The 15,527-nt window shown below is 41.5% G+C and overlaps 1 protein-coding gene and 1 non-coding gene across 2 annotated transcripts in view; one reads left to right on the top strand and one right to left on the bottom strand.

The window, feature by feature from the left end:
• Positions 1-15,527, top strand: part of STX12 (syntaxin 12) — a 35,565-nt gene that overhangs the window by 2,230 nt on the left and 17,808 nt on the right. Inside the window, exons 2-3 of the mRNA NM_001101053.2 lie at positions 12,644-12,713; positions 14,403-14,502. Coding sequence (NP_001094523.1) covers positions 12,644-12,713; positions 14,403-14,502 — 170 coding nt within the window. The remainder of the gene's footprint in view (positions 1-12,643; positions 12,714-14,402; positions 14,503-15,527) is intronic.
• Positions 5,513-5,584, bottom strand: TRNAC-ACA (transfer RNA cysteine (anticodon ACA)). The gene has a single exon. It is a non-coding gene; the product is annotated as a tRNA-Cys (tRNA).

Here is a 15,527-nt window from a genome sequence, read left to right as displayed (position 1 = left end):
AATTCATAAGATTTAGCTCTTGGTTAGGCATCAGGCTCAAGTAATAGTTGGATTCAGCCATTAATAACATTAATAGCTAACATTTTTGGTGCTTACTGTGTGCCAGGCGATGTACGTGCTTTACAGCGATGTAAGTGTTGATTTTGTAACAACCCTTTGAAGTAATTACCAGTATTATTTCTTTTTATGGGTTAGGAAACAGGATAAGAAACTTGAAACCAGATCTGTCTCTTATGACCAACATTTAGCCTTTTTATAATTTTTAATTAATATTAGTTTTGTAGCAGCTAACACTTCAGCAGGTTAGAAGTGACTTTTTTTTTTACTCTTCATAGGAAGCTATGGGGAATGCCTGAGCTGTGGAACTTTCTCCTCTTGTGGTTGGTCTACCTCTCCTGCTAGATTGTTAGTTCCTTCGAAGAAATGAGACATGACTTATTCATCTTTATATTTCTAGTACTTACCTAAGATCTACCCATATGATAGATTCACTTATTCGCTGTTCAACAAATATTCTTTGAGCACCTGCTATGCACAGGGGATGGAGTGATGAGCAAGATAGACAAAACCCTGCCCTGATAGTGTGTGTGTGTGTGTATATATGTGTGTGTATGAATGTGTGTATATACATACATAGGCATACATACACATATATAACTAATGTTGAGAAATAGTAAGTGCTATGAAGGAAAAATAAAGCAGGATAAGGAGACACAAAGTAACCAGAGAAAGAAGTGCTATTTATTCTTACATCAGATGGTCAAGGAGGACCTCTCTGAGTAGACCCCTGAATGAAGTGAGGGAGCCATGTGAGTAGCTGAGGGAAGGCATTCTAGGCAGAGGAAACTGCAAGAGCAAAGACCTCAGTGCCTCCAAGAATGGCAGGGAGACTAATGTGTCTGGACTGCAGTTAGAGAAGGAAGCATAGTAGGAAAAGAGGCCGTGGAGATAGCCAGGGATCATACTATTTAGGGTCTTGAGGCTCAGTAAATTGTATTTAGTAGATTTGAATGAATGAGATTTTTTCCACCATCTTGAAACTCTCCCTGCCTCATTTATCTTGTGCTATGTGGTTCCTACCACATCTTATGACCCTAGGCAGTGTGAGTTGGAATTTTCCCTTTGGGATTGTTTAGTGAGGCTCTGGGAGTTGGAAATGGGTAGGGTGACATTGTCTCTACCCATTTACCAGGCTGGCACCCATTCCCCAAACTTGGCCAGTGTACCTAAGTATACAGTATGGATGTGACACCCACCCCCCTCCACCCCCTGCTTCAGACATATGCCCACGTCCATATAGTCCTGCAAGGACCTGTATTTATTGAAAATATGAGAGAATAGCTTATTCTTTTTTCTCAACTTTTCAGCTGCATTTGTGGGTTTGGAATTGCTGAGCCTTTCAGGCTGAAATACGGCAGGCCACTGTGTGGGTTGTTATAGGTACAGCTAAGGTTGACTGCCTGGCACAAACGGTTGTTATCAGTCTGTGTGGGCAACAGAAGAAAAATGTTTGACTCCGCCTGTTGTGAAATGAAGGGTCTGGGCAGATAGAGGGCAATAACCTAACAGGCTCCAAGTTATCTCTGAAGAGATTAAAGAACAGCATGTCTGTTCTTTAATGTTGCTAATTTATTGATATGATTTTGTTTACAAAAAACTTAAAAGCAGCTAAACTTTTAAAATTGACTGTTGTGTGAAATCCTGTGGGCTGTTCTTTTAAAATTGTTTGCCTTTGCTGTTTATTTCGTTGCCCACTTTGTGAAGTCTTCATGATCTCAACATCTGTATCCAGCAGCATAGTCTCAGTGTTTCTGTTTCCTTTCTAGTTCACCCCAATAATGCTATCAGCAGTATGTCTAAAATCCCTCTTACCTCCTCAAGAGCCTACAGTGGCTGGCTGTTGTTGCTGCATCAGGTCTTAGCATTCCGCTTTGCTTCCATTGTCTTTGTCATCTTAATCCAAATTAGCCATATTTTCTCCTATTCGTCACCCTTTGCTCCAGGCGGGCTATTTTTCTTAACATCCCTAAACACTGATTTCTGCAGCAAGTTTTTGCTCATTCTATTCCTCTTTTCTTCAATCGTTCCCTGCCTCGCAAACCACCTAAATTATACAAATCCTTTGAGTTGTGCTTAAATCCTGCCCCTTGTAACTAAGCTTTCCCTTGCTTTTCAAAGAATGAAGTCAACAGGAGCCCGGGAGTTAGGCTCAGCAGATCTGTGACAGAGTTCTTGCTCCTCTGTGTTGTACCGTTAGCCTGGAGCAGTTCCCCTTTCTGTCTGTTACCCCATCTGTAAAATGAATGCTATGGGTAAAATGCGTTCTTTGAAAGTGCCTAGTATAGTGCCCGCCGGAATAGCATTGGTTGAGTCCCCTGCTCCACCATAGTTTAGTAGTTAAGTGAGCGGGCTCAGGAGTCAGACGGTTTGGGTTTGAGTCCTAGATCTGCTCTGACTAGCTGTGTAAGCATATTGCTGTACTTCTCCGTTTCAGTTTCCTCATCTGTAAGATGGAGTTAATAACAGTCTTTACTTCATAGGATCATGAGAATTAAATGAGGAAATTTATGTAAAGTGCTTGAAGCAGGACTGCAGCATTGTTTAAGAAATGTTAACTGTCATTTTGTTTTTCTTTCTGAATTCGCAAGCTTAGCACTTACTTTATTGTGTATTCTGTAATTAATGCATGCTTTTTGACCTTGTTATTCCAACTGAGAGATCACTGTTAGTGTTGTGGGGATAGCAACCGCGCATTGTACAGCTCTCTCTTAACTACAGGGCCTGGCACTGCAGTGGATATGTGTTAATAGTTGGCATTCAGTATGTACTTAATTGATTTTTATCATCGCTAAGTACATTTTTCTTGGTCTCGAGTTTGATAATAATAGCTATGCTTGATTGAGTTCTTTTAAGTGCCAGACACTGTTCTGAATTTAGCTTCATATTGTCTTAATGTCAGCCTCACAGCAGCCACACGAGGATTCTCTTGTTATTCCCATTTTGTAGGTGAGGAAACTGAGGCGCAAAGGAGTGGAGCCTTTTACTAGGAATTGTGAAACTGGGAATAACACACAGGCAGTCTCAATTCAGAGTCTATGTTCTTAACCCGTTGTGTGTTCTGTCATGGGTGTGGTAAATAGAAGATTATACCTTCGATATTCAGTGTTTGTGTTCAGTTTAGTTTAGAGCTTTCCTATCATAGTGGCTAAAAAGTCAGGTCATTTTCATGATAGCTTTGCAAAAACGATGCAAACCTAATTTTCAGAGTAAGACGCTGAGATGACTTCATTGTCATGACTTATGTCGTAACGTAAGCTATCATGTTCTCATTTTATGTAAATACGATTCTTTCCTTGAATATATGTTTGCTTGTTTACCTTTATGGTAGTTGCTTTCAGTGTGTCTAGACTTTGATATGAACTAAGGTTCATTTGGAGATTCAGATTCTGCTAAAAGCTGATCTCAGCTAAAAGTCCACGAAGAGTGTTCAGTTTAGAGCAGTTCCTAGTGTGGATGTTAGCTGTAATGTGCAATAAATTGGTTTGCTTTGTAGTCTTATAAAAGTTTTAGCCAGGACATGCTTTTAAACATGAGAGGTCAGTGATAGGAGAAATTGAGGCCTAGTTTTAAAAATAACAAAATTGCTTACACAGAACTGAAGAACTTGTCTTTACATTTGGCCTAGTCATCTGGTTTCCAGATTATGTAGCATTTCATAGAGGATAGATACCCAGTGATTTTCATCCAAAATGTAACAAATCAGTCTAAAAGTAAAACTTTCATTTACTAGAATGCTTAGAAAAGGAGTTTTCTCATTAACTAAGCTGACCAGAAAACTCTTCTAGATTTAACCCATTTTGATAAAAATTATTCCAAAAAATATCACTTTACTTTTTAACATCTTAAGTGCATTCAAGGGAAAAATAAGTGTGTATGTAACTGTTTCTTTTTGTGCTTTAGGTTTAAGGGATACAGTTCTTTTCTTTTTTTAAAAAGAGTTATTTGTTTACTTTTGTAGCTGGGCTCCATCTTCCTTGCTGCCCTGAGCTTTCTCTAGTTGTAGGGAGTGGGGGCTATTCTCTGGTTGTGGTGTGTGGGCTTCTCCTTGCGGTGGCTCCTCTTGCTGTAGAGCACAGGTTCTAGGCTCTCAGGCTCAATAGTTGTGGCACACAGGCTGAGTTGTTCCCCACCATGTGGGATCTTCCTGGACTAGGGATCAAACCCATGTCCCCTGCAATGGCAGGTGGTTTTAACCACTCGACCATCAGGGAAGTCTCAAGTGATACAGTTCTTGGTTGTGAAACAGATGGGTCATTGAGTCACTATTTTCAAATAAACTCGGATGTTGGTGGTTATGGAGGGCATTATACAAAGAATTCTACTTCCAGTAAACAAAGACATTACTGTCCTTATCATTTGAGTTTTGGGGCATCTTGCTGGAAACTTTTAGGAAAATATCAATATTCAGGAATTTGAATAGAATTAATGAAAGCTTGGATTCATTCTGGTGTTTAGCTAACAAGTGACGCTATAAAGTCCTCCTCCCTCCACCCAATCCCCCCATCCCAATTTATGTATCTCAGCAAACAAAAGAAGTCAGAAAAGACTAGGTAAAAAAAGTTCTCAGCTGAGTTTAAACCAAGAACAGCTGATTTTAAATTGACTTTTCCCCCGTAGTCTGTAAAATCCCCTTTGCTGTCTAGGGCACTTAATACATTTTGATTGGTGATTAACAACTTGAAATTTTAAAATCTCTAGAGTTTCTAAAGAGAATGCTCTATGTAAAGACAGTCAATAAGATGAGATCTGTTTCCTTGAACTGCCATACTAGTAACATTTACCTCTATGTGTCACCCTGTAACCAATTATTTTCTGGAGGAGTGTGTATGCATGTGTGGTTATGCAAATACAAAAATGAGTAGAATGTGGTCCCTCCTCTCCAGAGGTGTATAGTCAGTCCAGTCCCATTTGTACAGAGAGGCAGAGTCTCTCTCAGCCAAACTCAGTCTTGCAAAAAAACTGCTTGGTTACACAGCATCATTCTGGGACTAGAGCTTCTTCATTATTGTTGACTTTTATCATTGAGCAGTGGTGGGAGTACTTAAGGGTCATTTAGTCCTTATGTAGTCATAGTAATTGAATGAGGAAAAAAGCCCCACCCACACAAATAGTAAGTACTGTGACAGACAAAAAGTACTCAATATGTGTTAGTTAAACCTGAATATCATATACAATTGGTGAAAGAGACCCAGCAACATGAAATGATTTATCTGGTGCCGTACATGTAGTTAGTGGTCCTGTTTGGCTTAGAATTTAGGTCTCATTATTCCTAGCTCATGTTCGTTCATATCTGCTGCCTTGAAAGTGGCATGACATAAAACTGAGGAAGTAAAGTCGTTCAGTTGTGTCCGACTCTTTGCGACCCCATGGACTGTAGCCTACCAGGCTCCTCCCATGGGATTTTCCAGGCAAGAGTACTGGAGTGAGTTGCCATTTCCTTCTTCAGAGGATCTTCCCCACCCAGGGATCGAACCTGGGTCTCCTGCATTGTAGGTAGATGCTTTACCGTCTGAGCCACCAGGGAAGTCTCAAAACTGAGGCTAACTGAATTAATCAGCAATTGCTTCCTGCTCCCTGGGTGCTGGCACTCTGCTGGACTCCGGTAAATATGCAGGAACCTTCCCAAAGGTGGCAGGGCCTTAGGGAAGGGAGCGGGTTGGAGCAAGGGCATCAGCCTATCTGGAGGACAGAGCTGTTAAGTTAGGGAGCTGTCAGATAAGCAGGGTGGGGCAAAGTGCAACACTGGCAAATGGAAGCCTGCCCTAAGTCACTACATTCTGTGTATTTCCTCTAAAGGAGGAAATGTAGTCTGCCTGTGAGAGAGTCTCAGTTCAGTTCAGTTCGGTTGCTCAGTTGTGTCTGACTCTTTGCGACCCCATGAATCGCAGCACGCCAGGCCTCCCTGTCCATCACAAACTCCCGGAGTTCACTCAGACTCAAGTCCATTGAGTCAGTGATGCCATCCAGCCATTTCATCCTCTGGCGTCCCCTTTTCCTCCTGCCCTCAATCTCTCCCAGCATCAGAGTCTTTTCCAATGAGTCAGCTCTTCACATGAGGTGGCCAAAGTACTGGAGTTTCAGCTTCAGCATCATTCCCTCCAAAGAAATCCCAGGGCTGATCTCCTTCAGAATGGACTGGTTGCATCTCCTTGCAGTCCAAGGGACTCTCAAGAGTCTTCTCCAACACCACAGTTCAAAAGCATCAATTCTTCGGCGCTCAGCCTTCTTCACAGTCCAACTCTCACATCCATACATGACCACAGGAAAAACCATAGCCTTGACTAGATGGACCTTTGTTGGCAAAGTAATGTCTCTGCTTTTGAATATGCTATCTAAGTTGGTCATAACTTTCCTTCCAAGGAGTAAGCGTCTTTTAATTTCATGGCTGCAGTCACCATATGCAGTGATTTTGGAGCCCCCCAAAAATAAAGTCTGACACTGTTTCCACTGTTTCCCCATCTATTTCCCAGGAAGTGATGGGACCAGATGCCATGATCTTCGTTTTCTGAATGTTGAGCTTTAAGCCAACTTTTTCACTCTCCACTTTCACTTTCATCAAGAGGCTTTTGAGTTCCTCTTTACTTTCTGCCATAAGGGTGGTGTCATCTGCATAGCTGAGGTTATTGATATCTCTCCTGGCAATCTTGATTCCAGCTTATGTTTCTTCCAGTCCAGCGTTTCTCATGATGTACTCTGCATATAAGTTAAATAAGCAGGGTGACAATATACAGCCTTGACGTACTCCTTTTCCTATTTGGAACCAGTCTGTTGTTCCATGTCCAGTTCTAACTGTTGCTTCCTAACCTGCATAGAGGTTTCTCAAGAGGCAGGTCAGGTGGTCTGGTATTCCCATCTCTTTCAGAGTTTTCCACAGTTTATTGTGATCCACACAGTCAAAGGCTTTGGCATAGTCAATAAAGCAGAAATAGATGTTTTTCTGGAACTCTCTTGCTTTTTCCATGATCCAGCGGATGTTGGCAATTTGATCTCTGGTTCCTCTGCCCTTTCTAAAACCAGCTTGAACATCAGGAAGTTCACGGTTCACATATTGCTGAAGCCTGGCTTGGAGAATTTTGAGCATTACTTTACTAGCGTGTGAGATGAGTGCAATTGTGTGGTAGTTTGAGCATTCTTTGGCATTGCCTTTCTTTGGGATTGGAATGAAAACTGAGAGAGTCTAATGTGACATAAAAAAATATAGTTATTGGAATTAGCCCTGGATTTGAATTCTGGTTTTTATGGACTTCCCTGGTGGCTCAGGCAGTAAAGCGTCTGTCTACAACTCGGGAGACCTGGGTTCGATCCCTGGGTTGGGAAGATTCCCTTGGAGAAGGAAATAGCAATCCACTCCAGTACTATTGCCAGGAAAATCCCATGGACAGAGGAGCCTGGTAGGCTACAGTCCATGGGGTCACAAAGACACGACTGAGGGACTTCGCTTTCACTTTTATGACACTGCTTAAAACCATTGGTGGCTTCCCATTTCATTCAAATTGGAAGGCCTTGCTCCAGTTTACAGGGTCCTATGTATTCTGGCTCCCCTCCTCTCTCATCTCTCTAGTCACATTGGCCCCCTGTTTCTCCATCACAGCAAGTGCTCTTGCCTTGGGGACTTTGTGCTTCATGCTCTCTGCTGGAAAGCTTCTCCCCCAGATATTTTCATGGTTTGATCTTTCACTTCCTTTAGGTCTCTCCTCTGTGTCACCTTATCAGACAGGTCATCTTTGACTACCTCCTGTAAACTACTATCTTCTCCCTACCCTGTTATTCTGGCCCTTACCTGATTTTGTTTTTCTTTATAGCACTTACCACTACCTGATACATGCTTATTATCTCTTCTCCTAAAAAGGAAAGCTTCTTGAGAACAATATCTTCTAGAGCACATATCTGTAGAATAGGTATTCTAAATGAAGGAATGAGTTTTGCAACAGCGTGAGCCTCAGTGTACCCACCTGTAATAATGCTTATCTAAGTAGATACGGGGCTTCCCTGGTGGGACAGAAGGTAAAGAATCTGCCTGCAGTGCGGGAGACCGGGATTCAATCCCTGGGTTGGGAAGATCCCCTGGAGAGGGGAATGGTAACCCCCTCCAGTATTCTTGCCTGGAGAATCCCATGGACAGAGGAACCTAGCAGGCTATGGTCCATGGGGTCGCAAAGAGTTGGACACGACTGAGCAACTAGCACAACAACAGTAAGATAATGCTTATCAGGAGTGAAGGAAAAGCACTCTTCTGCTGTTTCCTCCACTCTCAATACTTCTGACACCAGGTGTGTGGGTTTACCACACACCAGTGGTCAGTTTCTGTGGACTTAAGTGGGGTGTCCTACAATTTAATTCAATTCTGACACTACCTGGAGTTAGCATCAGATTCCACAAATTAAGGGCTTAGTCCCACAAGGCTCCCCCGACCCCACCCCCTTCAGATGCCAATTGTAAGTGTAGGTTCTTACCTGTCTTTCTGACCAGTGAGCTGTATTGGAGGTGTTCCCATGAGCCCCTCTTCAGGTTCAGCTCGTTTGCTAGTCCAGCTCACATAACTCAGGAAAACATTCACTTACTGGTTTATTATAGTGAAAGAAAGTGAAGTCGTTCAGTCGTGTCTGACTTTTTGCGACCCCGTGGACTGTAGCCTGCCAGGCTCCTCTGTCCATGGGATTCTCCAGGCAAGAATACTGGAGTGGGTTGCCATTGCCTTCTCCAGGGGATCTTCCCGACCCAGGGATTGAACCCGGGTCTCCCGCATTGCAGGCAGACGCTTTACCCTCTGACCCACCAGGGACTGGTTTATTATAAAAGGACATAATTCAGGACCAGCCAGATAGAAGAGATTGCTAGAACAAGGTATGTAGGAAGAGCTTAAAATATCTATACTCTCTATGGGCACTGACACCCTCCCTGCATCTGTGTGTGGTCACTCAGTCGTGTCTGATTCTTTGCGACCCCATGGACTGTGCCAGGCTCCTCTGTCCATGGGATTTCTCAGGCAAGAATACTGGAGTGGGTTGACATGCCCTCCTCCAGGGGATCTTCCTGACCCAGGGATCGGACCCGTGTCTCCTGAGTCTCCTGCATTGGCAAGTGAGTTCTTTACCACTGAACCACCTGGGGAGTCCACCAATCTGGAAGCTCATCAAATCTAGTTCAAGAATTTATAGAGTTTAATCTGTACTTCCTCTCTCTACCCCCAGTTTCCCTTCTCAGAGGTTGGTGGGTAGAACTGAAATTTCCAACCTGCTAATTACTTGGTCTTTCCGGTGACAAACCCTGCCCACCCTAAGGCCATCAGGGCTTAGGTCACCTCAATAGGTAAACTCTGTATGCTCCAAAGGAGCCCTTTATGAACAACAAAAGACACTCCTATCACTCAGGAAATTCTAAGGCTTTTAGGAACTCTTTGCCAGGACCTGAGGAAAAAGACCAAATATACTTTTTATTATACCACATCAACGGAGAAGGCCCTGGCACCCCACTCCAGTACTCTTGCCTGGAAACTCCCATGGATGGAGGAGCCTGGAAGGCTGCAGTCCATGCGGTCACTAAGAGTCGAACACGACTGAGCAACTTCACATTGACTTTTCACTTTCATGCATTGGAGAAGGAAATGGCAACCCACTCCAGTGTTCTTGCCTGGAGAATCCCAGGGACGGGGGAGCCTGGTGGGCTGCCGTCTATGGGGTCGCACAGAGTCGGACACGACTGAAGTGACTTAGCAGCAGCATACCACATCAAGTACATAGCCCAGTGTCTGGCACATGGTGAACGCTCTGTAGATGCTAATGTCTGTCCTCTTTCTTAAATTATTTGTTTGGCCAATCAGTTGATAGCTTTGATTCTGATTCCCATTAGACTTAGGTAAGAAGGACATTATACATCTTAGTGATGAAAAATGGTTATTTATATCTTACATAATGCTTTTTTAGCAGAATGCCATCTTCTGTAGTGCTTTACATTTTCCTGTGGAACCATTAAGCTAAAAAACCCTCATTTAATAGAATAGTTATATTTTAGGAAAGTTTGTCAAAAGGCAACTTTTTAATCATGTGAAATCTATATTTCTGTTATAAAATTGGAGTTATATTTTGCTTAAAAGATGGTCTTAAGATAAAACCATAATTTGAAGTGTTACACACATATATATTCTTGACTGTGGAAACTTTTGCTTTGTAACACCTATTATGGCACAGTGATCTGGGCTAAGGATGTTGACCTAAAACAGAAACTGCCAGATATTTCTCCAGCAAAGACAGGTTTATTCAGAGTTACCAGAGAGTTGCAGTTTGGGGTCTGCAATCAGGGCAGGCCAAGTGCAAGCCCCCTCCTAGCAAGGGAAGGGTAAAGAAAGTTGGGAAGAATACAGCAACCCCAGAGTCCAGGGCTTCTCACTGGCTTAGAGGTGTCTTCCTGCTGGGTTCTGCTATCTGGTAGGTGTGAGAGCTCCCCCTTGGGATCTCCCAACTCTATTTAATTGAGGTTTCCGTTTGTTAATTTTTTGCTGGAGAAATAACTCCTAGACACTGTTAAGGGCTAGGTTGTTCAGTTTCCCTTAGGTGTAGAGTCACTCAGCAACCACCTAGAAGATTTTGGCTAATTATTATTTCTTAACAGACTTAGAAGCTATTAACACATCTGTGTTTCTGTAAGGTAACTGGTCCTTACTAAGCTTGCCTTTTTACTACTCTTGGTGACCAAATTAAGGTCAGTATTATGACTGTGACCCCCAAATTTTTTATTTAAGAAGCACCCTATCATAAGGAACAATCAATTTTTAAAATTTAAAATTCTAATAAGTAAAGTTTCATTTTTATTGGACATTGAAGCCTTGTATATAATCTGTTCCTATAATAGTTACAAATTGTTACAGTAAGCATTGGTTTCCTCATCTTCCCCTAAGCCAGTCATTTAGCAGTCTGGTGTTTCACAAGTGGAACTGGATTAAACCTGAGAGGGTAGGAGAGCCCTCACAAAGGAACTGTCTTTTGGCCAGAGGAGCCCTGTACCTATTGTGATATATTATCTCTTGAAGTCCTGGTGAAACTTGGAGATAATTATGTTCCACTGGACACAAAGTACTTTGTTATTGTGTTCTGTATTCCAGTTTCTTGCAATAGAAGACAGTTGTGAAGTTTCTCAGTCATGTGCAACTCTTTGCGATCCCATGGACTATAGCCTACCAGGCTCTTCCGTCCGTGGAATTTTCCAGGCAAGAGTACTGGAGTGGGTTGCCATTTCCTTCTCCAGGGGATCTTCCTGACCTGGGGATCGAACCCAGGCCTTCTGGATTGTGGGCAGACGCTTTACCCTCTGAGCCACCAGGGAAGCCCTATAGAAGACAGTGAATGCTTTTAAAATGCAAGCATAAAAACAAACAAAAAACAAACATACAATAAAATTTCAAGCTCAATAAATGAATGAAGCTCCCCCATCTCTGCCAACAGAAAAAGAAAATAGAAAGTAGGACGTAGGAAATCAGGGGCTCTATTCCTGTTGTAGAAGTCAGTGAGCGACAAGGGTGTTCAGATTCCCAGCCAGACTATTTCTGACTATCAGTTCCTCCGGAACTCTGCTTTCCTAGTTCAGGACTAGGGTCTTAAACACCTAGGATTCAAATATGACCATTCCTGATCTTAGCACAATATCTTGGTAGAGTAATCTGAACAAAGCGATGTACTATTTGTCTACAGACAGCATAATTAAAAGAACATAGGCATTGGAGTATGATGTCCCTGGGGTTGAATTTTTTGCCCTACTTCTTTTTGTGTGTGTGCTTACATAAGATATTTAACTTCTCTAAATCTGTTTCCTCATCTGCAAAATGAACATACATCTACTTCAGACTGTTGCTATGAAAATGAATAAGATTATGTATACAAAGCTCCTAATATAGTACTTGGCACATAGAAGTGCTCAATTAGTGGTAACTTATTATCAATAATAAATGTACATTGTCTTTCCAAAAATGTTTGCTGTAGAAAATTATTTTGTATTCATGAATTTAAATGTTTATTGTTGTGAATTGATACTTGGTATCAAGGCCATTCCAAAAGAGACAAACATTTTAACCAGTGCCACTGGAAATCTGGTAGAATGTGGAAGTTCTTTGGGAGTGAGGAAAACCACCACCTTCTGCTTAGTGGCATAGTTACTCTCTAGGAGAAAGGTAGATCTCACAGGTAGATTTAGAAGAGAATAGTTTAGAAGATCAAGACCAGGGTCTTGATCATAGCATGCTTTCTATTAGTTGTACATTCTTATTCAGGATATGGGGAGAGACTAGTGATCTGAGAATTAGGATGCTTGTTTTTTTTTTTTAAATTTTTATTGGAGTATAACTGATTTACAGTGTTGTGTTAGTTTTAGGTGTACAGCACAGTGAATCAGATTTTCCCTTATAGACCATTGCAGGGTATTGAGTAGAGTTCCCTGTGCTCTACAATAGGTCCTTATTAGGTATCTACTTTATATATAGTAGTATGTATATATCAATCTCAAGTCTCCCAATTTATCCCTTTCCCTCTCCCCACGGTGCTTGTGATGAATGTATTTTTCTTTTTAATAAATTTTTATTTCCTCCTCTCCCCAGCCGCTCAGATAAAGAACTTGATGAGCCAACTAGGAACTAAGCAGGATTCAAGCAAGCTACAGGAAAATCTGTGAGTAGCTTCCTAACAAGTTTGGGATTTGTGAGGGCCTTCTGGGGACACACTTAATGCTCTTGCTGCTTGGCAGCTTAGGTTTCAGGCCTGTGAGGTCAGCACAAGAGGCAGTGGGACATGAGGTCATAGCTGGATCTAGAAGAGGAGCAACAAAATACATTAATGGGTTGTGATCTCCCTTGCCTCTCTGAGTCCTTGGACTCTGCTTTTCTTCCTCCCTTGGACAGCTTAGCAGAACAATTTAGGGAAGTAGAGGGGGAATCCCTACGACTCTTAAACTGCATTCTCCCTACAGGAGCTTCCTTGTTGGCACAGGCCTCCTGATGATCTACATTGCTTGTCTAATCTGTTGGATTTCCAACTGTATATAATATTAAAGAAGTGTATTCGGAATAGCCCGAGGAGAGAAGAGTGGAATAGATTCTTTTTATTATGTCCTTCTTGACTCTATCTCTGCTGTTAGAAGTTCTAGTTTCCATCTTTACACTATTTTTGTTTCCTGTCCTAGACATTGGGAAGTGAGAGAATGACTTACTGTTAGTACTTTGAGCTTTTTTGATGGAGACGTGAGGTAGCTGTTGGTATGTTAGTACTGTCCATGATGCTCAAGCTTTGGATTGACTCTTTTTGGGGGCTTTTGATTTTTATTTTGTTATTGTTATTTTTTTTGCTGTACCATATGGCTGGTTGGATCTTAGTTCACCAAGCAGGGATTGAACCAGTGCCCTCTTCGGTGGAAGAGGGGACCACTGAACCACCAGGAAATTCCCATTTTTGTTTTTTGGTTTTTTGATTCCCTCTTGGTTTTGACTCTCATGGTTTTTTAAATTTTTTTGGTTTTGCTTTTTTTTTTCCCTTCTATCTTGGAGACCCCTTTGCAGTGAAAAAATATTAGTAATCAGTAGTGTGGTTTCTCTGTCCTCCCTTAAAACCGTTGCAGAAATGGCCATATAGTAGAAGAAACCATGACTGAAAGGAATCTTTTTTGTATTTCCAGTACCTTTCAATCCCACACATTTTTCCCTCTTTAATTTCCTTTCCCCTCTGCTCCTTACTTTTTTTTTTTTTTTTTAAACACAGTATAGGGCTTCTTTGTTTTGGAGAAAAGAGCCAGAAAGTCAAGCATAAAGCATAGGTAGGGAGCCAAGGGTAAAGCTGAAAAAGCACCAGCTTTAAGCACAAACGTGGGAGTTGATCTTTGGAGGTTGTTCCCTAGGGTAGAAGCTCTGCTTCTAATGCACATTTCATCCAACCCCCAGGGCGTGGATTCTGTCACTAGTCAGTGGCCTGTGACAGACAGTAACCATGCGGAACTCTTGGGCGAATGAGCGTGAGAATTTTCAGAGAGAGTTCAGCGTGTTAAAACTATTAGATTGAGGTGTGGGGGCAGCTGCTTTTGTATTTCTATCAGAACTGCTGAGAATGCTTTTCTTTTCTCCCCAAAGAATTAAAATACCTAATCAGCAGTTTTCACTGAGGTAGGTTCTTTCTACTCGGTAATGTGAAGACAACTTGAAGTGAGTTTGACTAGGTGGTACTTCTGGAATTCTGTTGTGAACCTGAGCATCTGGGAACATCCTTCAGGTGCCCTTTCATTCCCTGCATCATGAGACACTCTGAGAACAGACTGATGCTAACAGCTCTCAAGAAGTGAGAATATCCTAAAACACGTCTTTTCTCTCTTAGGCAACAGTTACAACACTCTACAAATCAGCTTGCCAAGGAAACAAATGAATTACTGAAGGAACTGGGGTCCTTGCCCCTTCCTTTATCTACTTCAGAACAGGTTGGTATTTTCTGGGGTTTTTATTTATTTTGAATAAGAAAAATATTGGTTTTTTTGGAGAGGCGGTATGTGAAACAAACTTGGCCTTCAAACTGAACCTCAGTTTCCTTATCCATAAAATAGATAAGTGTCTACTGTGACAATAGAAAGAATGCAGCTACCAGATCTTGGAAGGTATTAGTAGCTGCTGCGATAATTAGCAATAATATATTAGTAAAATGGGTTTAACTGAAGAAGAATCTCGGTGTTTGCATCTTGTTGGGATTTGATTAGCAGCTTTATGCTTTCTGGCTTGATTCTAGTTTGCTTGTATCCAGTGTCTATAAATTTCAAGCAAATGTCTTTTTTTACTTTGCAGTCACTTTCATGTCACATTTTTGTAGGTTTCCAGTTAAGGAAATGCTCTGAGAAATAGATTTCTCTGCTCAAGTTGTTTTCTTCAGTGGCCATTTAAATCCTTTAGAGACACAGTTTCTATTGGAATTCATTGTTCCCTTGATATGCCATGCCTTTCCTTCACTTGTTCTTGAAGTCAAGTGTGTTCCCTCCGTTGTAGTTTGACTTTTTAACCTACCGTTCGTGGTCTGCCTCACATCCTATCTCTTCCAGGACAAAAATCTTCTCTATCTTAGACTATTGTGATTTTATTTTGCTTTAGTTTCTATGCCGTTCATGGGAGCACTTAACTTACGTTGTTTTTTATTAGTGAATTCTTTAAATGATGATATTTCGTCTCTGATGGCTGTAAAGATGAAGCCTACCACTTCCCCTTCCTGGGTTGTCTGTGAATTGTAATTGTTGGAACATAATATAATTTTAGTGTATTGTGATCGCCATTTAAAAGAAATGAAAGAATAGAAATATCAGAGTGTGTAACCATGTAATTAAGGGAAGTACTGTTACATGAAACTTTTTTGTTTCACACATATGTGTATATACGATGCTAGATCAAGATGTCACATTTTTATTCTGGATCTCCATTAAAAAAGCTTGAAAATCGTCAGTTTAACTCATTCCTGACAAGG

Source organism: Bos taurus, chromosome 2 (genome assembly GCF_002263795.3).
Source record: "Bos taurus isolate L1 Dominette 01449 registration number 42190680 breed Hereford chromosome 2, ARS-UCD2.0, whole genome shotgun sequence".
Lineage (NCBI taxonomy): Eukaryota > Metazoa > Chordata > Mammalia > Artiodactyla > Bovidae > Bos > Bos taurus.
This window is presented reverse-complemented; position numbering and strand designations above follow the sequence as displayed.